The sequence below is a fragment of the Bubalus kerabau genome, chromosome 17 (genome assembly GCF_029407905.1).
Source record: "Bubalus kerabau isolate K-KA32 ecotype Philippines breed swamp buffalo chromosome 17, PCC_UOA_SB_1v2, whole genome shotgun sequence".
NCBI classification, from domain to species: domain Eukaryota; kingdom Metazoa; phylum Chordata; class Mammalia; order Artiodactyla; family Bovidae; genus Bubalus; species Bubalus kerabau.
Window position 1 is genome coordinate 49,948,193 of NC_073640.1, and position 22,683 is coordinate 49,970,875.

At 53.7% G+C, this 22,683-nt stretch overlaps 3 protein-coding genes across 3 annotated transcripts in view; 2 read left to right on the top strand and 1 right to left on the bottom strand.

Annotated features, from left to right (window-relative positions):
* Positions 1–13,767, top strand: part of WDR62 (WD repeat domain 62) — a 47,416-nt gene extending 33,649 nt beyond the window's left edge. Inside the window, exons 17-32 of the mRNA XM_055551865.1 lie at positions 808–919; positions 1,180–1,243; positions 1,953–2,075; positions 3,606–3,739; positions 6,028–6,080; positions 7,293–7,511; positions 9,327–9,454; positions 9,752–9,855; positions 10,212–10,319; positions 10,593–10,727; positions 11,112–11,226; positions 11,337–11,463; positions 11,546–11,597; positions 11,758–12,378; positions 13,172–13,329; positions 13,424–13,767. Of these exons, the coding sequence (XP_055407840.1) occupies positions 808–919; positions 1,180–1,243; positions 1,953–2,075; positions 3,606–3,739; positions 6,028–6,080; positions 7,293–7,511; positions 9,327–9,454; positions 9,752–9,855; positions 10,212–10,319; positions 10,593–10,727; positions 11,112–11,226; positions 11,337–11,463; positions 11,546–11,597; positions 11,758–12,378; positions 13,172–13,329; positions 13,424–13,687 (2,517 nt within the window). The 3' untranslated portion in view covers positions 13,688–13,767. The remainder of the gene's footprint in view (positions 1–807; positions 920–1,179; positions 1,244–1,952; positions 2,076–3,605; positions 3,740–6,027; positions 6,081–7,292; positions 7,512–9,326; positions 9,455–9,751; positions 9,856–10,211; positions 10,320–10,592; positions 10,728–11,111; positions 11,227–11,336; positions 11,464–11,545; positions 11,598–11,757; positions 12,379–13,171; positions 13,330–13,423) is intronic.
* A 5,200-nt stretch (positions 13,768–18,967) lies between these two features.
* Positions 18,968–20,844, top strand: OVOL3 (ovo like zinc finger 3). The gene is given in 4 exon segments (XM_055552521.1): positions 18,968–19,105; positions 19,108–19,200; positions 19,947–20,148; positions 20,636–20,844. Coding segments are annotated over 4 exon segments (642 nt in total).
* Positions 20,845–20,897: 53 nt separating this feature from the next.
* POLR2I (RNA polymerase II subunit I) lies at positions 20,898–22,525 on the bottom strand. The gene is made up of 6 exons (XM_055552522.1): positions 22,071–22,525; positions 21,933–21,987; positions 21,555–21,628; positions 21,394–21,468; positions 21,233–21,284; positions 20,898–20,998 (listed from the first exon to the last, which is right to left on the bottom strand). Exons 1-6 carry the CDS (start codon positions 22,127–22,129, stop codon positions 20,936–20,938), a joined length of 378 nt encoding a protein of 125 aa, XP_055408497.1. The 5' UTR covers positions 22,130–22,525; the 3' UTR covers positions 20,898–20,935.
* Between the last annotated feature and the right edge of the window lie 158 nt (positions 22,526–22,683).

A 22,683-nucleotide genomic window follows, 5' to 3' on the forward strand; every position in this document is an offset into this window, starting at 1 on the left:
TGGAGAATACCACGGACTCTGTAGTCCATGGGATTGTAAAGAGTCATACACAACTGAGCCACTTTCTTTCACTTTCCCCAAGCAAGGACATTTAAGTAGTTTCCATCTGAGTGGCAGCAGAGTGTGGTGGAAGAATCAGAGAGGTCTGGGGTCCCTCTTCAAATTTTCCCCCCTGCCTGTGTTATCCAGGATGAGAGTCTCTGGACTAGGGGAGTTGTTAAAACGCTCCAGAGTCAGATCCTCTTAAAGTTCTGCCTCGGGCTGTCTGTGACCTTGGGCAAATGTCATCTCCTCTCAATCCTGTTTCAGCATCTCTAAAATGCAAATAAAAATAGCCTCTAGAGGAACCTCTCTGGAGGTCCAAAAGCTAAGACTTCGCCTTCCAGTGCAGGGGGGCAGGTTCAATCCCTGGTTAGAGAGCTAAGATCCTACATGTCTCATGGCCAAAAAACCAAAACATAAAACAGAAGCAGTATTGTAACAACTTTAATTAGGATTTAAAAAAAAATTTTTTTAAGCCTCTTTCACAGGAGTCTGTGGGGGAAATAAATCCACATACATACAGTACTTAGCACAGGGCCTGGCCGCCATTAGTACCATTGTGATGGTTGTTAATTTCTTTACCTGTGAATTGGGGACAGGAGCTTCTACCTACCATGGGTGTGTCGTGAGGCTAACTTGGGATGAGTCCACGTACCTAGCGCCCAGCACAAGGGGGTCCTTGGTCAGTGGGGCTGTGATATTGAGACCCCAGCCTCTGGGAAGACGGAGGCCACCCCAGTGTCACGTGGGCGCTCTTCTCGGCAGGTCCACGTGGACCCCTCCGGCACCTTCCTGGCCACCAGCTGCTCTGACAAAAGCATCTCAGTGATTGACTTCTACTCAGGCGAGTGTGTTGCCAAGATGTTTGGCCATTCAGGTGGGTGTGCCTCTCTGCTTGGGACCCCTTCCCACCTGCCCTCACCCAGCCTTCTAGCTCAGAAGGCCAGTGCAGGACTTCCTTGGTGGTCCAGTAGTTAAGACTCCCTATTCCCAATGCTGAGGGCCTGGGTTCGGTCCCTGGTTGGGGAGCTAGATCCCACAATGAAGATTAAAGATCCCACATGCTGCAGCTAAGACCCGGTGCAGTCAAATAAATAAATGAAAAAGACCAAAACAGCTTCTCTGCTCTACTTGCAGAAATTGTCACTGGCATGAAGTTCACCTATGATTGCCGTCACTTGATCACCGTGTCCGGAGACAGGTGGGAAAGGCCTGGAAGCTGCCCGGCATGGCCTCCCTCTGGGAGTGGGTGAGACCTAGCCTATGGGGAGAGCCAGGGCTCAGACACTAGAGCCCGGTGCCCACAGCTGGAACTCAAAGCATGCCAGCTTACTCTCGCCAGACAGTGTGCCAAGCCCTGAGTTCAAATCTAGACCTGCCACTTAATTGTGACCGTGAGGCAGGGCATTTCCCCTTTCTGAACCTCTGTAAAAGAGAGATGAGCCCGAGACTTCCCTGGTGGTCCAGTGGTTAAGACTTCAAGCTTCCATGGCAGGGGGCAGGGGGTTCAATCCCTATTCAGAGAACTAATATCCTGCATGTTGCATGGTGGGGCTAAAAAAAGAGAGAGATGACCCCATCTGCCTTGAGAATCATAGGTGAGAGTCAAATGAGATGACATATGTCAGTTCCTTAGCACCTGGTTGGTGTCCTAGGGCGTCCCTTTTGTCACTGTTCGATTTACTACCCTCCCTCATGGCTGTCTTCCGTGTTTGAGGTCTTCAGAGCAGCCTTGGTTTACTAGGGGGCCCTGGACCCCACCAGGGTGTAGACCTGCACTGAGCTGATGGGAGCTATTTTCCAGGCCAGGGAGTAGGGTCTTGGCTATGGTGACGCAGGTGGCTCCAGGGTCGGATGACTTCTGTATTCACCGTTCCTCCTCCTTCCACATCTCTCCTTGGCCTCTGCAGCTGTGTCTTCATCTGGCACCTGGGCCCTGAGATCACCAACTGCATGAAGCAGCACTTGCTGGAGATCGACCACCGGGAGCAGCAGCAGAACACGAAGGACGGGAAGTGGAGCGGCCACCCCAGGTCCTGGCAGCCTCCTATCCATTCACCAGAGGGCTGTCTTCTTGCCCCGGCCTCCGTAGGGAGTGAGGCTGCAGACACAGGCAGGGCCCGGACCCAGACCCTGCCCCTTGTGCCCTCAGGGCCTTGAAGAGCAGATGAACTTTGTGGGGTTTTGGTTTTTGTTTTCATTTATTGGGGTATAGTTGTTTGACCATGTTGCTTTAGTTTCTGCTATACAGTGGAAGTGAATCAGCTGTATTTTTGCATGTATTCTTTGGGAAGTGGACTTTGAACACAAAGTTACAGTAACACACGTGAGAAAGGCTTTGCAGTGTAAAAGCGCAAGTGCTAGGAAAGCCTGTGAGCACTTGGTGAGGAGCCCTCGGGGGGCTGTGGGGACTAGAGGAGGCCCCCGACCCAGCCCTCGGTGCAGAGGGAGGAGGTCAGGGGAGGGTCCAGGGGAGCAGGGATGTCTTCTTAATCTTTAAATGGAAGTTGTTCTTTCACTTACATCCCTGAGTTTCCTAAACCTATTTCTTAAGTCTTTAAGTTCCAAGACCAGTTTTATTTGGAGTGAATTCCTATTCTGGTCTTTGATTTGGGATTTTGGTTTGGAAGTTTCACTTGGAGTGGGAGGTTTTAAATTTTCTTCTGTTCCTGGAGCTGTCCCTGTCTCTCTCTCTCTCTCTCTTTTTTTTTTTTCATTTATTTATTTTTGGCTGCCCTGGGTCTTCATTGTTGCACATGGGCTTTCAACTGGGGCTGCTCTCCCTTGAGGTACACACGGCTTCTCATTGCAGTGGCACCTCTGTTGCAGAGCACAGGCTCTAGGTGCGTGGGCTCCAGTAGTCGGTGGTGCACAGGCTTAGTTGCCCCACAGCATGGGGGATCTTCCCAGCCTAGAACCCCTGTCCCCTGCATTGGCAGGTGGATTCTTAATCACCGGACCACCTGGGAAGTCCTCTCTCTCTGTCTTGAGGCTTTGCCGTTGCCTCCCCCTTGGGAACCAGGCCTGACATGGCCTCATTTTCTGCAGTCATCTTGAGGTGATGCAGATCTAGGCACCAAGGGAGTGGACAGCTCTTTGGCCCTTGAAACTAAAATCTCATTGCTAACCCTGCTTTCTGGAACAGAAGCCAGCAGCTCAGGACTTACGCCCTACCATCTGCTTTGCTTTCTGTTCCATTGCTGTGGGCCTTGAAGAGTGTGTCTTATTTTTTGAGCCCAACTTTTGTTGTTTTTAGTTGCTAAGTCATGTCCAACTCTTTTGTGACCCCATGGACTGTAACCGGCCAGTCTCCTCTGTCCATGGAATTTTCCTGGCAAGAATACTGGAGTGGGTTGCCATTTCCTTCTCCAGGCCAGCCTTTGTTACGTGTCATTTATTGTGACAGTATGTTTCTAGCAGAGGGGTTGTAGCAGGTGAGATCTCCCAGCCCCGTGTTGACCAGAAGCCAAGAGTGTGTTCTTATGGACCCAGCCCTAGGTAGGTCCCCTCTCCCACCCCATTAACCTGTGTTTCTCTCCTGCCATCCTTTTTCTTGTCTTCAGGCAGGAGATACATGCATCCGTGCCTAGTGAGATTTGTTCCCTGAGCCCTGGAGAGCAGACGGAGGATGAGCTGGAGGAAGAATGTGAATCTGAAGAGCTGCTGAAGACCCCATCCAAGGAGAGCTTGGATCCAGGTTGGGAAAGGGGCCCTATTTTGAACTCTCAGCAGAGGGATCATTGCTGGGTTTTGGCCACTACTTTCACAGCCTGACACATATTGAAACTCAATAATCACATCAGTCAGGACTCCTTCAGGGTCATAGCAACTAGACTCTCACTGGCTTAATTTAGAAAGAGGATTTATTGGTTCCTGTAATGGAAACTTTGAGAGTATGGGTTCATGCATAACTGGATCCTGGTAGTCAGGTGACGTTAAAGAAACAGATGTTTCTCCATCTCTTGGCTCTGCTTTCCTCTGTGTTGACTTTGCTGTCAGGCAGACTCTCCCTGTTAAAGGGGCAGAGTATCCCTTGCAGCTCAAGGTTATAACACTAGAGAAGAAAGCACCTCTTCCCCAACAGTTTGGAGTCCTCTGCTCATGACTTATGTTCCTGCTATAAGTCACCCACCCGTTTCTGATCCAGACACTGCGATTGGCCAGCCCTGAGTCGTGTGGTCATCGCTGAGGGCAGAGGCTTTAGTCAGCTCCACTTGAACCATGTGATCAGAGGCCAGGGGTGAGTGTAAGGGGCTGTCCCAGGGGAAAAACAGGGTGATGTAAGCCAGAAGACAAACCAGATTCTCTTGTTCAGGCAGAAGGGAGAGAAGTGGCTCAGCGAGTTTATGAGAGGCCAGGCCCTCCATGAATTCCTGCTTCCTTGCATATTGCTTTGGCTTCAGCCCTCATGTTGCAAGATGGCTGCTGAAGTTCCAGCCATCAGAGACATGGTCAAAGAGGACATTCCCTCCTGGAATAGCCTTTATGGGGCTTCTTCTTTCCCAGAAGCCCCTGTAGGCTTCTTGCCGGTCATGTTGGCCGTGATAGCTCCAACTGTGAGAGAGGTTGGGAATGGTGGCTAGCCTCTGTGCTCTTAGTGAAGCTGGTGGGCTCTGCCAACAGGGAGGAAGCAGGCAGGGGCCCCCTGGATGGCTGATTGGTAGGCAGCAGCCATGTAGCATTCAACCTGGGGAAAAAACTAAAGAGTAAGTTCATTTTCTTTGTCACCACCCTCACATCCAGTCCAACGTCTCTTCCAAGGTGGTGTGGATCCTTTCAGGCCTTTTTCTGAACATTAGTATACCTAATATACACAGGGAGCATCTATGTCTATAAATTATATTAGACTGCAGATATTCTTCTTTATCTTTTTTTCTCTCAAAATGATCTCACTGACTACAAAGCAGAGGCCTCCCTCTTAACCAGTAGCATCGCCACTGATTGTGCTCCAGGGGGACACTGAGATATTTTCTTTTTTCTTTTTAGCTTTATTTATTTACTTTTATTTTTTAATTGGAGTATAATTACTTTACAACATTATGTTAATTTCTGCTGTACAACACCGTGGATCAGCTATATGTATACATATACCCCCTCTTGAGCCTTCTCCCCCATGTGGGTGTTTTCTGACTTTACACTGTTGTGAACGAGGCTGTGCTGACTACCCACCCCCACCCAATGCCACCTCCTTGGCCATGTGTGAGGGTGTTTCTCTAGGACAGAGTTCAAGGACAGGTGCTGCTGGATCCCAGGATTAATACACTTCTTATTTTAAAAGATAACCCCAAGGGCCCTCCAAATCCAGTGACTGCCCCAGCCAGCAGTCAGTATTAAGCCTGCTATTTCCTCATACTTTTGCCAATACTTGATAGTTTGAAGCCTTTTAATTTTGGTCAATCTTAAGCTAGTGGTAAAGAACCTGCCTGCCAATGCAGGAGATGTAAGAGATGCGGGTTCAATCCCTGGGTCAGGAAGATCGCCTGAAGGAGGAAATGGCAACCCACTCCAGTATTCATGCCTGGAGAATCCCACAGACAGAGGAGCTATGGTCCATAGGGTCGCAAAAAATTGGACACCACTGAAGCGATTTAGTGTGCATGGGGAAAACATATCCCATTGTTTAAATCTGCATTTCCCATGAGACTTCCCTGGCGGTCCAGTGGTGAAGACTTCGCCTCCCAAGGCAGGGAATGTGGATTCGATCCCTGGCTGGGGACTTAAGATCCCACGTGCCTCACATCCAAAAAGAAACTGAATGTAGACAGCAGAAGCAATATTGTTAACAAAGTCAGTAAAGACTTTAAAAATGGTCCTCATCAAAAAAGAAATCTTTAAAACAAATGTGCATTTCCCCGACAGCTAGTGAGGCCAGCCATCTTTGGATGTGTCATTTCCTGTGTGGTCTCTGGAGAGCCGCCTCTTTATGTTCACGGTGGTCTCTTGACTTGTTTATTCTCTTTTCATGGATGTCCTGTGTCTCTTCAGATCCTCAGTGCCTTCTGACCAACGGCAAGCTGCCGCTCTGGGCAAAGCGGCTGGTGAGTCTGCGGGGGAGCGGGACACTTAGAGGCTAACAAAGTACAGGTACCTTTTCCCCCTTCATATCTTTACTTTCCATGGAGAATCCTTATCATGGTTTCAGTCTCTGTTTAGACAGCTCTTCATTCATGCCACAGGTATTTACTGCATGCCTATCCTGGTGGCTCAGTGGTAAAGAATCCACCTGCCAAAGCAGGAGACACAGGTTTGATCCCTGGATCGGGAAATCCCCTGGAGAGGGAAATGGCAACCTACTCCAGTATTCTTGCCTGGCAAATCCCATGGACAGAAGAGCCTGGTGGGTTACAGTCCATGGGGTCACAAAGAGTTAGATACAACTTAGCGACTAAAACAACAATAACAATTATTCACAGTACACTTGCTCTGTTCAGGTTCTGTTGAGTCTTTTATATGTATTATTTAATCAACATTGATGTCTGGGCTTTTCATATCCCCTGTTATTTCACAGATAGGAAACTGAGGCCCAAAGCGGTTAAGTAACTTGCCCAGGGTCACACAGCTAGGAATTAGAGAAGGTGGGATTGACCCTAGAAGGCTGGCTCCAGAACCCAGGTTCTCAAGCACCCACCCTTCCACTGTCTGCCAAGCAAGTCTTAGTAGGAGGCAGTGGTAAGCAGGATCAGGGAAGCGGCAGAGAAGAGAAGTGTACATATCTTGGGTGTGTTTGAGTGGCAGAGTTGCAGAAATGTGAAGTGTGAGGACAGAATAAGAGGAACAAAGGAGGACCTGAAGGTTTGGGGCCTGAGTAGCTGGGAAGAATCACTGAGATGGAAGACTTGAGGTTGAGTTGGTTTAGGGGGAAGGGTCAGGTGTCTTCAACATGTTTGCTTTGAAAGATTGCTAAACATCTATGTGGAGATGTGGAGCAGTTGCATGAGGACTTCTGCAGTTTAGAGGTAGGTCTGGGACTTCCTGAGCAGTCCAGTGGTTAGGTTAAGACTCCTCTGTCACCACTGCAGGGGGTGCAGTTTCGATCCCTGGTCAGGGAACTAAAATCCCACAAGCCACATGACATGGCAAAAAAAAATAATAATAATAACAAGGTTCTGCTGGAGACAGATACCTGCAAGTTGTTTCTGAGTGAGATTTAAAGCCACAAGGCTGGAAGAGGGGTCTGTGCAGTGTTCCTCACCCTCAATGGAATTGGTGAGCTCTTGGCCAGCTGCCTGAGCATCCCCTTGTCCCCTCAGCTAGGAGATGACGACGCAGCAGACAGCACGGCCTTCCATGCCAAGCGCAGCTACCAGCCGCATGGCCGCTGGGCAGAGCGGGCTGACCAGGAGCCTCTTAAGACCATCCTGGATGCCAGGGACCTGGACTGCTACTTCACCCCCATGAAGCCCGAGAGCCTGGAGGATTCCGTCCTGGATGCGATGGAGTCGCAGAGACTGGCAGGCCTGCTGAGCGAGGTATGGACTGCTGGCCCCAGCCCCACCCATAGCACACGCACCACGACCGCCGGTCGAGGAGCTGGGGCTCAGCGCGCATGCATTTTGAAAATAAGGTTCACCATCCCACTCTAGGAGAAGGACATGGCAATCCTCTCCGGTATTCTTGCCTGGAGAATCCCTTGGACAGAAGAGCCTGGTGGGCTACAGTCCATAGGATTACAAAGAGTCAGACACGACTGAAGCAACTTAGCAGGGAGATGCCACTCTAGGGATGTGAGAGGGTAACGAGATAGCAGTGAGCAGGTGGATGAGCCCTGGGCCTGGTGCACAGGGAAACGTCCCAGAGCAGACCAAGAGTCAGGGAGGCGCTCCCCTGGGGGTGAGAGCTTGGGCCCCAGGGCAGGCCTGTACCTGAGTGGAGGGCATTTGAGCAGGTGGTGCCCTGGACCTACCCACTCCTGGCTATGTAACTTGCAGCAAGGCTTGATTCTCTGGTCTTTGGTTTTCAAAAATACAGTCATTTCAAAACAGACAAAAAAAAGATGGCCAAGAAAAAAGATATCAAAAAGTCATTTTTTAAAATGGTCATAGGGACTTTCCTGGCGGTCCAGTGGTTAAGACTCCACGCTTCAAGGGACTTCCCTGGTGGTCCAGTGGCTAAGATTTCTTTCAAGCTCACAATGCAAGGGATAAGGGTTCAATCCCTGGTCAGGGAACTAAATTCCACATGTTGAACTAAGGATCTCTCACGCTGCAGCAAAGACCCAGCACAGCCAAATAAATAAAAACAAATCAATATCTTAAAATAAGACTCCACACTTCCAAAGCAGGGGGCACAGGTTTGATCCCTGATCAGGGAACTAAGATCTCACATGCTGTGGGACAAGACCAAAAAATAATTAAAAAAAAAAAAGTTAAAAATGGTCATTAAAAAAAGAAGCCCTCAGAGGGCTTTTACAGTTATCCAGGGCCATAAACAGAGTCTGGGCCCAAAAAGGTGCTAACATATCTTTAGATCTTATTCTTTTATTTTCCAAACAAAATTCTTTTTTGATATAAGTTTTCTTATGTAAGTTTTCCGATCCTGCAGCTAAAGCTTCAGTACTTTGGCCACCTGATAGAAAGAGCCAACTCATTGGAAAAGACCCTGATGCTGGGAAAGATTAAGGGCAGGAGGAAAATGGGGGCAGCAGAGGAAGAGATGGTTAGATGGCATCACTGACTCAACGGACATGAGTTTGAGCAAGCTCCAGGAGACAGTGAAGGACAGAAGAGCCTGGTGGGCTGCGGTCCATGGGGTCACAAAGAATCAGACCCGACTTAGCAACTTAACAACAACAACATAAGTTTCCTTATGTGGCATAATATAAGTACAGTTAGGTACACAGATCATAAAACCACAGTTTGCTGAATACCTGTGTACACACTTAGGTATCCACCCCCTAAGTCAAAGTATGTAGAGCATTTTCTGCCTCTTGATCTTGGAGGACGACCCCTCTGCCCGCGCAGTCAGTACCCTCAGTGAAGTAACCAGCATGCTGACCTCTGTCACCATGGATTGGTTTGCCTGATCTTGAGCTTCATGTGAATAGACGGGGTGGGGGGAGGGGGGGAGCCATACCTATTCCTTATCTGTAAAGGGGCAGATGAAATGGAGGAGCAGCAGGAAGTGAGCTCATGACGGCCCCGCCTGGGCCTTGGCTCACAGGGAGCATCCAACAGCGAGGCCTGCCATCTTTCCCGTCGCCACCGGTGTGGGTGGAAAACCTTGCGGCTCACAAGGGCCCTGGGGCTCACGGCTGCCTCTGAGAGCTGCGCTGTCCTCACCCACAGTCCGAGAGTCCCCAGGAGGATGGCTGCGGGCACCCTTCCTTGTCACCCCCACAGCAGGAATCTTCTGAGGCCAGCGAGCTCATCACCTGTCCCCTGGAGACAGAGGTGACAGTCACAGGGATGGACAGGTGAGTTCCTTAGTTGGAGAGAGGAAGCCTCGACTGGTAGGCACACTCTGGAAGAACCGCGCTCTGCTTTCTCAGTGGGCCTGAGGGAGGGAGGCAGAGGGGTGAGGCTGCAACCTGCTTCCCTGGTTCCAAGAAGGGGTACGTGGAGGGCGCCTTTGGTGCTGGTAGGAGAGGCGAGGCTGTGCTCCCAGCAGGAGCAGGTGCAGATGCCCAGGGCTTCTGGGTAGGGGCCAGGTGTTTCCTAACCATTGTGTCATTTTCCCCTCTCCCCACCCATCCCTCACCCCCGGCATGCAGTGAGTACTGTGCGGAGGAGGTAGTGGAGGCACGCGGAGACCAGCAAGGGGACCCCTTCCTCCCGGTCTCCTCAATCAGCTCGAAGGACCGGAGTCCACCTGAGGGTGAGTGGGCACCAGCAGCACACCTTGCAGTCATCTCTTCGTCTGGCCAGACCCCTTTCTGGGCACTGATGGTGACTGTGACCCAGTCTTCCTGAAGCTCAGAGTCTGTCATAGAGACAGACATCATCCCTGCTGCCTTCACCCTAGCCTTCTGGAGCCCAGCTGCCCACCAGTGGGAGCCCAGCTCTGCATCTCTCTTGAAGTGTAGCCTTGCTGGTCCATAAAATAGGGCATGGGTCCTATGGTCCCCCTTCTTCAGATGAGGGAACTGAAGCCTGGAAACCCGTAGCCTCCTTACCTGACTCACCCAGTCAGGGCCCGGCTTTGGGCCCCTGACCCCACCCACTCTCTTCCAGACTCGGGGGAGTCAGAGGCTGACTTGGAGTGCAGCTTCACCACCATCCATTCCTCCCCTCCACAGCCAGACCCAGAACCTCAGTTTGACACAATGCCCCCCATACCAGGTAAGCAGCGGCCACATGCAGAAAAGGGCGGTGCGTGGGCCTTGCCGGGTGATGGCTGTAACATATAACCACTGGCCATACATCAGTCCTGCACCCCCAGTTCCCTCCCCTAGAAGACAGAGCCATTAGCCCCGCCCTCTCCGCCTGGTGGCCACAGGGTGTGTGATGGGCGAGTCCAGCTTCCTCCATTGTTAAGTGGCTGGCGGCTCTCTCAGGGCGTCTTCCATGACTCACGGTGTTGACAGTTCTCTCCTGCCCACACCCTCTGCCCAGGATGCCCAGGGACTGCAGGAGAGTTGCCCCGGCCCGAGGTGCCAGGCATATCCAACAGCTCCCTGCCCCAGACCCCTGAGCAAGAGAAGTTCCTCCGCCACCACTTCGAGACGCTTACTGATGCCCACCCTGAGGGTAAGCCCTGCCCCTCTCTGACACCTGCCTGGGCGCACCGAGGACTGGGCTCAGTGTGGACGTCCCCAGGGTGTGGCTTTGCGTGGCAGGGCTGGCGAGAGTGGTGGGAGGGTGTGCATTTTACTTTTTAGTTAGGGGCTGAGCAGCACGGTATCCTCTGCCAGCTCGATTTGCTCCCAAGGTGTGTGTTGTCTGCTTTTTATTTTTGACTGCATCGGGTCTCAGTTGCATCATGTGGGATCTTTTCCTGGACCAGCAGGGAAGCCCCGTGTTATCGGTTGCTGAGGGTCTCTGAGGATCTGTCTGCTGGTCTGTGGGGTCTGCCTGGGCCCAGGGCTGGCTGGCTGGAGGGTTTCTGAGGGCTCCCTTGGCATCTTGCCCTAGAGCTCTTCCTCGGATCCCTGAGAGACCTGAAAGCCCCTGAGACCGAGGATGACTTCTTCAACCCCCGACTGAGCATCTCAGCCCAGTTCCTCTCCCGCCTTCAGAAGACATCCAGGTAGGAGCGGGTGACCAGTGACCTCCCACCCGCTCTCCGTCTCCCTGCAGGGCGGGGCTGTGTGCCCCTGCCACCCTCAGGGCAGCCACTGCCACCTGTTTACCTGACAGGTTTCCCCACGCCTTCCCTTCCCGACTGCCCCGGCACCTCGTGAAGTCCTCGGAGGTCAGACTCACGGACCTCCAGGGCGAGCCCCCAACAGCGGGTGCTGGCTCCACCTCCCCAGTCAGGACCAACGTGAGTACTGGGGCCACCTCCCTCGAGACACGGGGCTTGGGGGCCGGGAGGCCTTGTCCTCACTGCAGGGCCGTGTTTACAGGTCGTCCCTGGAGGAAAGGCTGAGGAGACGCTGGAGGTGTGGTCCCCACTGTGTGAGTGTCCCCGTCTCCCGGTGGAAAGCCCTGGGTGGCTCACTGAGCCATGGTGGGGCTGGCCAGGGGCCGCTCGGACCATGCAACCACGCTGGGTGGGGGGCCCTGTCTGTCAGCCCTGAGCTGGGCTGTGAGAGCAAGCCACCTGCTTCCTTTCCAGCCCCCTGCCTCACGGGCCTGGCGCCCTGCATCCCCTCCTCCTCTGCACTGCCCACAGACAAGAAGCCACCAGCACCCACGGCCCTACCCGCTGCAGGCCTGGCTCAGGTTCTCCACACCCCCACCACCTGCTCCCACATGGAGGCCACTGCCAGTTCCCATGCCAAGATGTCCCGCAGCATTTCCCTGGAGGAGCTGGCCTCCCTGAGCAAGGAGCTTCAGGCTGTCACCACCACAGTGACACACAGTTCTGACAGCGAGGGCCGAGAACCTGCCCTGCCCTCCCGGGGCAACCATGAGGCCCGTGCCAGCCTGAAACTCAGCCTGTCGAGCATCTGTGACAGGCTCTTGCTGCCCCCACCCCAACTGGAGCCTCCCACCACGTGTGTCTGGTCCCAGGAGCCTGTGGATACTGAGCGCTTTGTCACTGTTACGACAGATGGTTTCCCAGCCCACAGCCCTGCAGATGGGATCGCCTCTAGGCTCCACAAGTCCGCCTTTCTCCCAAGGTTCCTGGCCCCTGTGCGCCTCGATACCCCTGTCCTCCCCAACAGTCCCCCGCTCCCAGAGGCCAGGCCTAGGGTCCTTGGCAGCATCGCCTCTCTCCGGGAGCCCACCCCTGGTGAGTACCATCCTTAGGATGAAGGCTTGTCCCCTAAGCTCATCCCATGTAACAGCTAGCTCAGCTCCAAAGGCTACAGGCGCTGTGCCATTTATTCATTGATTTCCTTACATATTTAGTGATTACTTGTATATATTGGGCTTTGTTCTGGGCCCTGGGGACATGGGTGTGCTAAGTCACTTCAGTCATGTCCAACTCTTTGCAACCCCATGGACCGATGCCTGCAAGGCTTCTCTGTCCATGTAATTCTCAAGGCAAGAATACTGGAGTGGGTTGCCGTTCCCTTCTCCAGGAGATCTTCCCAATCCATGGGAGCTGGTGGTAAATGAGACTACAGAAAATAACACCTTAACTGGGGGGAGATACCCTGTCTAAATTTTTTTTTTTAATGGAGGAGAGGGAAAGAGTAGCTTTATTACTTTGCCAGGCAAACAAAGGGGAAACGCAGTAGGTTAGCACCTCAAGAACTGTGCCCCACTCCCTGACCAGACTAAATCTGTAAGGAAAGGGTTAAGTGTACCATGAAGCAAGGTGCGCTATGGAGAGAAGGAAGAGAAAGAAAGGGTTTAGGGAGTGACAGGTGGCTGATGGATGGTGAATGATGAGAAAAGGTTTCAGGGAGAAGATGGCATTTGAGCAGAGACCTGCAGGAGGGTTGGTAAAGGAGCCCTGGGGATTGAGGAAAGTGTCCCAGGAAAGGGGACAACAGTTGGGATCGGCCCAGCCACCCTGGCCTCTTCAGATCAGCTGGAGAGTAAAAGTGTCTTTCTCATTTCCTCCCTTGCACCCCCAGAAGTGCCCAGTCCAGTCCAGGACTGCCCTGGACACTGGGAGGACCCCAGGGCGCCAACCAGCTTCCTGCCCCCAGACCCCCTGGAGCTGAGCAACGTGGGCACTGTTGTGCACAGACTGCAGGCCGCCTTCCAGGAAGCCCTGGACCTTTACCACCTGGTGAGCCAAGCCCCAGGGTCAGGGGAAAGGGCTGAGGGGCTCCCTGGCACTGCCTGGCCCAGGTGGCCCCTAACAAGGTGGGCGCCCCTTGCAGATGGTCTCCAGTGATGAGGTGAACGCCGAACAGCGGCAGGCACGAACTGAGCTGGCCTCCACTTTCCTCTGGATCCACAGCCAGTTAGAGGCCAGCGACTGGCTGGTGGGGATGGATGTGGCCACAGTCCAGGCCCCGCCCAGCCCAGGTGCCCCCTCCCCGCCTACCCTGTGCCCCCTGGCCAGCCCAGATTTGCGTGCCCTGCTGGAACACTACTCAGAGCTGCTGGTGCAGGCCGTGAGGAGGAAGGCGCGTGGGGACTGAGGGCCAGCAGCCTCTCCGCTGCAGCCCTGTGCTTCTGAGGAAATAGGTATTTTAAGCAAATAAACAGACAGCTTGCAGAAGTGGCGCCTGGTGCCTGTCCTGGCGCATCCACAAAGCCCCATTCAGACGGATGTGGGGAGAGAGGGGAGGAGGACAGCCCAGGGAACTCACCAGCCGTGGGGCACACAGAACCGTTTGGGCACTGCAGGAGTGATGACCCCAGCACCTGGCTCTGATGTCGCCTGTCCCCAGCCCACTGAGCTGCTGGCCCCTAGGGAGGGGGCCAGCCCTTCTTCCCAATGCCCAAGAACCCACTGGAGCCACTATGACCACCGTGTGCCAGACGCTGGCCACCAATTCACGTATCCCCACAACACTCTCACGGCCTCTGGGCCACGCCCACGCTGGATCCTATGAGCTCAAGGCTTTTGTTCCCATTTGCAGCAGGGGAAAGTGAGGAAGAACAAACAGGCTCAGCTGCTGGACAATCCAGCTCAGGCCACCCAGCTGCTGGAGCCAGTAATTCCTTCACCAGCAGGACTATGTCCAGCTCCAACATCCCATGGGCTTCGAGCTCTGGGACCAGCCTCCCCAGGCAACAGGCATCTAGCCACATGGTGTATCTGCTGAGAAGACACTACTGGGACCACAAAAGCCCTCACTGTCCTGAGTCTACAAAAAGGAAGCGCAGCAGGAGCAGGGCCCTCCCCTGAAGCCCAGTCCTATCCCGTGTTCTGTGGGGCCCGAACCCCCACTTGCCTGTGAGTTCCTCCGGGCTCTAATGTGATCATGGCTCTCCAGAAACAGGTTCAGAGAGATATCCAGGGTCATGCCTAGGGCCCCACGGAGCTGAGACTCAAACCCAGGCTTGCCTGGTGGTAGAGCCAGGCCCTTCAGCCTGAGGACGTGGCCCTCTGTTGCCCCGGTAAACACTGAACTAATTATGCAGTTGAAAAGTCTTCCCAGCCCCCAGGAATTCCTGGTCCCATCTCTCATCACTGTTCTACACATTAGGAGTAGAGCAAGGAACAAGCAAGCGACAAGCAGAGCATCGTGCATTCACCTAGAGAGCAAAAGATAGGAATTAATACGATAACTGTGTAACTGCAGGTAAACGGAGGGATCTCACAGTCACTGTGCTGGTTAAAGGCCTTTCTTAGGTGACATTGGAGCAGAGGCTTGATAGAGGGGACAGGCAGTGTGGACAATTGGGCAAGTATCGAGGCAGAGAGAATTGCTAGTGCAAAGGCCCCATGGCAGGCTGAGATGTGAGGATGAAAGGAATAGCAATGAAGCCAGGAGACTGGAATGGAGTGGGCTCAAGGAGATGGTAGGAGAGGAGGTGGGAGGGAAAATGGGTCCCCCCAGCCAGGGCCTTGATGTTTTAAGTCATTTTAATCTGGGACTTCCTGATAATTCAATGGTTAAGAATCTGCCTGCCAAAAAAAAAAAAAGAATCTGCCTGCCAATGCAGGGGACAAGGGTTCCATCCCTAGTCTGGGAAGATCCCACATGCCACAGAGCCTGTGCTCTAAAGAGCCCTCGAGCCATGACTGCTGAAATCCATTTGCTCAGAACCTGTGCTCCACAACAAAAAGAAGCCACCGCAATGAGAAGCCCATGCATCACAACGAAGAGTAGCCCCTGCTCGCCACCATTAGAGAAAGCTCTTGCACAGCAGCAAAGACCCAGTGCAACCAAAATTAAATTTAAAAAAAGAAAAAAAACCTTAAATCCAAGACACGTTCACAATACAAGTTTTTCTCTAAAATCCCTGATCTTGGTGTTTGTGAGATGCCCAGTGTTGCTTATTTCACAAGGTTCCCTTCTTTCTTCCTGCCTTAGGGAGCCCAGGCAGCCCAGGACATGTAGGTGGGCTGCATTTCTGTCGAGAGGCTCCCTACCTGGGTTCACAGGCCACCCCTGAAGACTGAAGACCACTCTCCCCACCCTGGCCTGGCTCAGCCAAAGCTGTAAAATCTCTGAGCTGACTGGACACCAAGGGGACCACCTTGAGCCTCTGTCCCTCGTGGATTTTCCCCCTCCTTCCACCTTGTATCATAGTTAAGATCTTCAACTCCAGGAAGCAAACACCTGGCTTAAGGGGCCCCAAGCTGTAGGGACATTTGTTACTCTAGATTCTGTTACTGCTCTATTCCACCCTTTGTGAGTCTGAGTTTCACTCCCTGGCTTAGGCCCTCATGGTGGCAACACAGTTGCCGTGGTTCCCAGTGTACACCCTCACCTAACTAGGAGCAAAGGCACAGAGCTGGGCAACCACCAAGGTTGTAGGGGAAAAGTGCCAAATCTTCTTAGACACCCTTCCCTTTCAGGGCAATTGCAGGCATCAGGAATGGAAATAGCTTTAATTTACTTGATTCAGCCATTCTTTCCTGGGCATGTTACTGTTTCAACAAAATTGGATTCTCTCAACACAAAAGGAGGGTGGGCTGGCAGTGAGTCTGCCAGTCTCCACCTTCGCCGAGCTCTTCAGTCCTGGAAGGACAAGACTTTCCTTAGACAAACCAACTGGTTAAGAAACCACTGCTGGAGCTTCCCTGGTGGTCTAGTGGGTAGGACTTCGCACTGCTAATGTGGGGGACCCAGGTTCGATCCCACATGCCGCAACTCGAGTTTGCATGCCACAACTAGAAGATTCAGAGTGCCACAACTAAGACCCAGCACAGCCAAGTAAATATTTTTAAAAAGAAACCTCTGCTGGGGAATGTGTGTGCACGAAGCAGTGTCCCAGCAGGAAGCGTGCTCATGTGGGATATTTCAAAGAGAGTTCAGCAGAGGGATCATTTGTAAAGAAGTGGACAGGGGAACCTCAGGGCCAGTACAGTACCCTAGGATGGTACTAGAGGAGAGCTATTCCTTGCTGCTCAGGCCAGAAGGCACAGGGAGCAAAGTGGAACCCAGAGGAGAGGGGCTGCCCTGAGGGGAACAGTGACCCTGGCAAGAGGGGCTCCATCTTCTGTGGGGCCCCCCGTTACCAAATCCTACTGAAAGCCAGCAGGCACAGGGGTCCAGGTGATGCTTCCCACCCCGGTCAGCCTCCAGGACCCAGGACAGAAAGGGGACTGGGGGCAAGTAAAGACCCCCAAGCCCAAGAGTTCTTCCCTAATGTGTTTTCAGCAGCAACTCAGGAACCAGTTGTTCCAAGAGACCTGGTGTTGGGCATGGAAAACTAGACACCAGAGAGCCACAAAATGGCTCCCATAACCCATTCACCAGCTCGTTCTTCAGTGCCTCAGGGCCCTGCACTCCACAACCGACAGGTCCTAGATACTGGGCCCCCAGACCTGGGCCAGGCATGCCAGGCACACTGCGTAAAGTCCAGCAATTGAGAGATGGAGACACCTAAAAATCACATTTCACGGGCTGATTGAAACTCAGATGCTTGCCTAGCCACCCCACCTTTCAAGACCCTGGTGGTCCAGTGGTTAAGATTCCCGAGTTTCCACTGCAGGGGAGGCAGGTTCAATCCCTGATTGGGGAACTAAGATCCTGCATCATGACTGCTATGTGGCCAAAAAAAAAAAAAAAAAAAGACTTTCAAATAACCCCCATTTATCTCTGTCACATGCCAGATTCTATGCAAAGCATTCCCACCTGGTGATCTACATGGATTTTCAACACAAACCAGTGGTAGGAAGACTCATCAGTCCCATTTCCAGATGAAGAAACAGGCTCAGCTAGATATGGCTTGGCCCAGGTTCCGTGGAGATAAAATAGCAAAGCTCTGGGCCCGCAGACTTCCAGCACTAAACTCCCTTGTTTCTGAAAATGCATTAGCAGGACTGACTCACCAGGAATGTGAAGAAATGAATAAATATTGCTTCATTCACCACCAAGCCTTTTACAGACTGTTCCTCTGCCTGGAGAGCCCTCCCTGTTTATCAGAAACCTTTTCTCCATCAAGTTTCACACCTGGAAAGTCATCCCTGAACCCTTAGACTGAATCAGGAGTCTCTTCTGGGTCCCCTGAGCCCCCTGGCTTTTCCCCACTGAAGCTGGGTCACTCTGCCTGTGCTCCATAGCCTTGGTCATTCTGGGTATCTCCCCCATGGACTAGGTTATGTCTTCATTTTCAGTGCTAAGGTAGGCCTGGCCTGTTGTTGGATCTCAGGAAAATGTAGGTGAATAAGTGAAAAAAAAAACTGCAAGGGAATATTCAAAATTCTTAACCCCTGGCTAAGAAACCAATGACCAATCTAGAACAGAGCCTGGCCAGAGTGCTGGGGTTAGGGTCCTGGGAGCCTCTGGCTGTGTCACGTGACCCCTCCTTTAGTTCCTGAACCGTAGGAGGGTGGGGGAGTGGTGTCCCAGACAATTACTAGGAGCTGGACTAGTGTGTGTGCGTGTGTGTGTGCACACGCAGGTGCACATTCAGTTGCTCAGTCATGTCCAACTCTGTGACCCCATGAACTGTAGCCTGCCAGGCTCCTCTGTCCGTGGGATTCTCCAGGCAAGAATACTGGAGTGGGTTGCCATTTCCTTCTCCAGGGCATCTTCCCGACTCAAGAATTGAACCCAAGTCTCCTGTGTCTCCTGAATTGGCAGGCAGGTTGCTTACAACTAGCACCATCTGGGAAGCCCCTGGACAACGAATAAACCAGTATTGTAATGTCCCCTACACTTGAATGCTTCCGGCCGACCATCAGCTCTTATCCTCTGAGGATCAGAAAAGTAGAGATTCTTCTTGACGATGCTCAGCATGGACTCTCACTTTGATCTTACTAAGTAGACCCTGCTGTCCCTCCACCCTCTGGAGCAATCACAGTCACCCCTCCCCTGATTCCTCATACAGCTGCTGTGATTTGAATAACCAAGCAGGCTGGTGAATGCCCGGTAGTGACTAATTTGCTTGGCAAACAGACCCTGTGGTCCTGGGCCCTGCTGGTACTGTGGAAAGACACTCAGCCTCACTGGGTTCTCTGTTCCCTCTCCCCACGCCCCAAGAGCCACCTAGGTTCCATCTTGCCCTGCTGCACCTCCTCAGAGGACTTAGGGCTTGTCTTCCCCTGGAGGCTGGAGAGTGCCCTGGGAAACCTGGCAGAGGAGAAGCGGGAGGAGTGGCAGGACCCAAGGCAGAGGTAACCAGAGCTGGCTAAGTCTGCCCCCAGGGCCTGTCAGGAAATTTGCATGGAGAGAACAGGGCTTCTCTGGGGCTTCCCCCTCCCTTCCCACCTGGGAGAGTCATCCTGGACCTGAGGTCTGACAGCAGGTGGAGGAAGCAGCCGCGTGTGTGGAGCTGTCGCCCTACTCCCAGAGGTGATGCCCCGTGCCTTTCTGGTCAGGAGTCGGCGTCCACAGCCACCCAACTGGGACCACCTGCCTGACCAGCTCCGGGGAGATGCCTATGTCCCAGGTGGGCTCCTCCCTGGGCCTGGAGGTGAGGGGCAGGGGAGACATAAAGCATGACCACCTGGTTTCTCTACTCAGACTGCAGCAACCTGGGGGGGCCGCCGGCACACCGGACTTCCGGCCTCGGGGACTCTTGGGCAGCGGTGAGTCTGCGGCAGGCGCCCAAGACCCTGCTTAGTTTCACCTCTGCCCGCTCTCAGCCTCGAGAGACCCTGACTGCCCCTTACTCCCACAGACGCCTCCAGCCTCAGGACCTACCCCACCCACTGCCCTCTCTACTGGGAATGCCTTTCCTTTCTGAGTAGTGGGCTCATTGTTAGGCCTTCCCCTAAGCACTGTTTCTCCAGGGATTCTGTGCCCAGTGGGGCAGAAGAACAGATTCAGGCCCATAAATGGATGGTGATCTATGTCAGAGAGTCGGACACGGTGACAGGAGCAGGATGGGGGGGTGGAGGAGGAGCTTGGGGCCTCTCAGAAGAGATACTCAGCTGTGAGTACCCTGGAAGAAGGAAAGCCCTAGGCGGGATGTGAATGTGCTGGAGTTTTATTTCAATTTTTACTGGAAGCCAGGACTGTTCTAGGCTATGGATGTTTAAGAGTAAGACAAAAACTCATTCCTTCCTGAAGCTTATCATCTGGTGGGGGTTGCAGGTATAGATAATAAAATTAGGGGAAAAAATACATTGGAAGATGGTATGTACTATGGAAAACTATAAAACAAAGTAAGGGAGATGGGGGCCGGGTGACCAGGGAAGGCTTTGTGGGTGGCGTTTGCTCACACAAACTGCAGTCTCCGGCCTTACCAGACCTCCGTGGTTCCAGGTTCTAGGCACTTCATTCCATCCAGTGGAGGGGAGTTGGGGTCCTAACCCCCCTGTCCCTCCCACAGCCCTCCCAGGGCACTCTGACTGCCTCCCCTAGTAGCCCCGGGACCCTTGGCTGCCCGCTGTGCCCCAAGGCCTTCCCACTGCAGCGCATGCTAACCCGGCACCTCAAGTGCCACAGCCCTGCTCGCCGCCACGTATGCCACTGCTGTGGCAAGGGCTTCCATGATGCCTTCGACCTCAAGCGCCACATGAGGACACACACAGGTGAGCCGTGGCAGGGACTGGGAGGGGCTGCCGGCAGGAGATGGGAGGAAATGGAGGGAGGTGCAGGGGACTCAGAGACTCCAAGCACCTGAGTTCTGTGCACAAGTGGTGCTTGTGTTTGTGGGGCAGGACTCAGGCCTCAGCGGGCTAGGAACACCACGCACCTCAGCTCGCAGCCAGGGGTTGTCAGGCAGTGCCAAGTTGGGGGCCTGCTGAGGGATATGGGGAGAAAACAGATACTGGTTACAGGATTCAGGTCCCAGACTGCAGGGTGCAAAAGGGAACATCATAATGAGGAGGGTGGGGACACAGGTGTCTGGTCCATGTTTGCACTGGGCGGAGAGGGAGCAGATGATGGGATGCAGGCCAAGGTCTGGCGAATTTGGAGCAAGAATGTGTGTGGGGGGGGAGGGGGATGCTCACGGAGGGGAGGGGAGGGAGGCTCTGGTATGGGGATCATTGCCCTCCCTCTGGCCCACCTGAGCAGGGATCCGGCCATTCCGCTGCGGAGCTTGTGGAAAAGCATTTACGCAGCGGTGCTCACTTGAAGCACACCTCGCCAAGGTGCACGGGCAGCCGGCCAGCTACGCTTACCGCGAGCGCCGTGAAAAGCTGCACGTGTGCGAGGACTGTGGCTTCACCAGCTCACAGCCCGACGCTTTCGCGCGGCACCGCGCTCTCCACCGTGCTGCCTAGACTGTGTACCCGGCGTCCAACCCATGAGACGGAAATAAATAAAGAAAAGGCACTCACAGAACACAGCATTTATTACACAAGGGAGAGAGGGTCACTCGGTCCAACGATGGCCGCAATGCGGGGCCGTGCACACGTAGTACAAGCGCATGGCATCCTGGCAGAAAAGATACATGGTTAGGAAGGCTCTCGACCCACAGCAGGGTACAACAAGCAACCTCCATTCAGAGAAGCCTCACCCCAAAAGAACAGACAATAGAGGGCTTTCCTCACTGCTAAAGGTCCATCTCAGGATACCCGGAAGGGCAGGGTCTTCCCCAGTATAGGTATCCCCACTCCTCGGGAAGGACCAGACCAAGATCACCCAGAAAGTTTTGCTCGCGCCACTCACCTCGGCCCGAGCACTGTGTGACTGGAAGAACACCGCCTCCTTGTGGCCGCACCTGAGGGGACAGTCACTCAGAGCCTGCCATACCCTCCCCTCCCCGCTTCTCGGTTTGGTGAGGATAAAAGCCAGCCACCTCCCCTCCCCAATACCAGCTGCGCACTCACTTTTGGCACGGGTGGTCTTCGGTTCGCGGCAACGTGGGGTCCTGGGACACGTCAGCGATGATCTGGGTCAGCTCGCTAGGGGAATAGAGAGTGAATAAGTATGCTTGGTCCGGCCTCCCAAGCCAACAACCCCGTCCCAGAACTCCGGTCGTGCCACTCACTCCACTTCGTGCGTGATTTTGTTGACGTAGATGCAGCTGTTGTCGGCTTCCTGCTGGTAATCACAGTTCCGGCACTGCGAGAGGGAGTGTGCGGCGAGAAGCGGGTCAAGGGGTGATACCCGAAGGGAGTGGAAGGAAGGGCAGGGTCTTTCCCGGAGGGCATGACTAGGGCACGGAGTCTTGGAACTGGGATCATGGGGTGTAACCGAGGATCACCTCCAGGATGGCAAAGACAAAGTCTAGTTCATTTGGGGGAAGTTCATTTGGGGGACAGTCTGGCGTTTAGACCAGGAGGGGTCGGGGCGGCACCGGGAGTAGGGCGGGGCCGCGTTGGGTACTAGGGGGCCGGTCCCGGAATACCCTGCGGGCGGCGCTCACCGCGTAGAGCAGAATGCGGTTCTCCTTGTCCTCCTTGGGGTAAAGCATGTTGTTACTGTGAAGAGGGGAAGAGGGAAATCAGAGGTCAGTACTGAGGCCATTACTTGCTGCCCTTCCACAGTGCTGGCCGGGCCTCACCATTCCTGGCAGAATCGAATACCCACGAAGCCTGGCTCGTAGGTCCCGTCGGGTTCCATAGCGACTCACTGCCTGTCCAACTTCCGCGCTTGCTCCGCCGTGCGACAGGTCGCAGAAAGGGTCAGAACTCCTAGCTTCGCCAAACTAAGGGCGGAGCTGGGCACGTGTGCTGGTGCCCAGCGGCTTTGTGCTCGCCTGTCTGTCCTGAGGTTTGATTAATTACTTGCTTCAGTCTCTTGATACCCTAGAATAATTGCTTCCAACTTCTGGGCCGTGCTTCCCTAGTTCACACAATAGTGTAGTACGAGAGCCAGCAAAACGATGCGTCACGTAACGCGAAAAAACTAAGCATTAATGAAGACGCCCCAGCTCTTTGCAGGCTGAAGGCCAGTGCACATGCGCGAGTTTACCCTTCGCGGACTGGGCTAGCTTTTGCCAGTTCTTCCTCTCGGCTTCAGCCTTCGCCCGCCAGGCCGTTTCCCGTGCCGCTATTGGAGGAACTGCACTATGAGAAAGGCCGTGGAAGGCCTTTCAGGATTGGCTGGGCCTACCCAAGCCTACCCGAGAACCCTCTTCCTGCCGACGGCGAATAGACGCGGCGATTGGCGGACTC

Excerpts from the sequence above, each read along its gene's own strand:
- POLR2I (XM_055552522.1), bottom strand. The coding sequence starts at position 22,129 with ATGGAACCCGACGGGACCTACGAGCCAGGCTTCGTGGGTATTCGATTC. Across the intron at positions 21,469-21,554 it reads AAAATCACGCACGAAGTGGA|CGAGCTGACCCAGATCATCG; the intron begins GTGAGTGGCACG and ends CTATTCCCCTAG. Across the intron at positions 21,285-21,393 it reads GAAGACCACCCGTGCCAAAA|GTGCGGCCACAAGGAGGCGG; the intron begins GTGAGTGCGCAG and ends CTGTCCCCTCAG.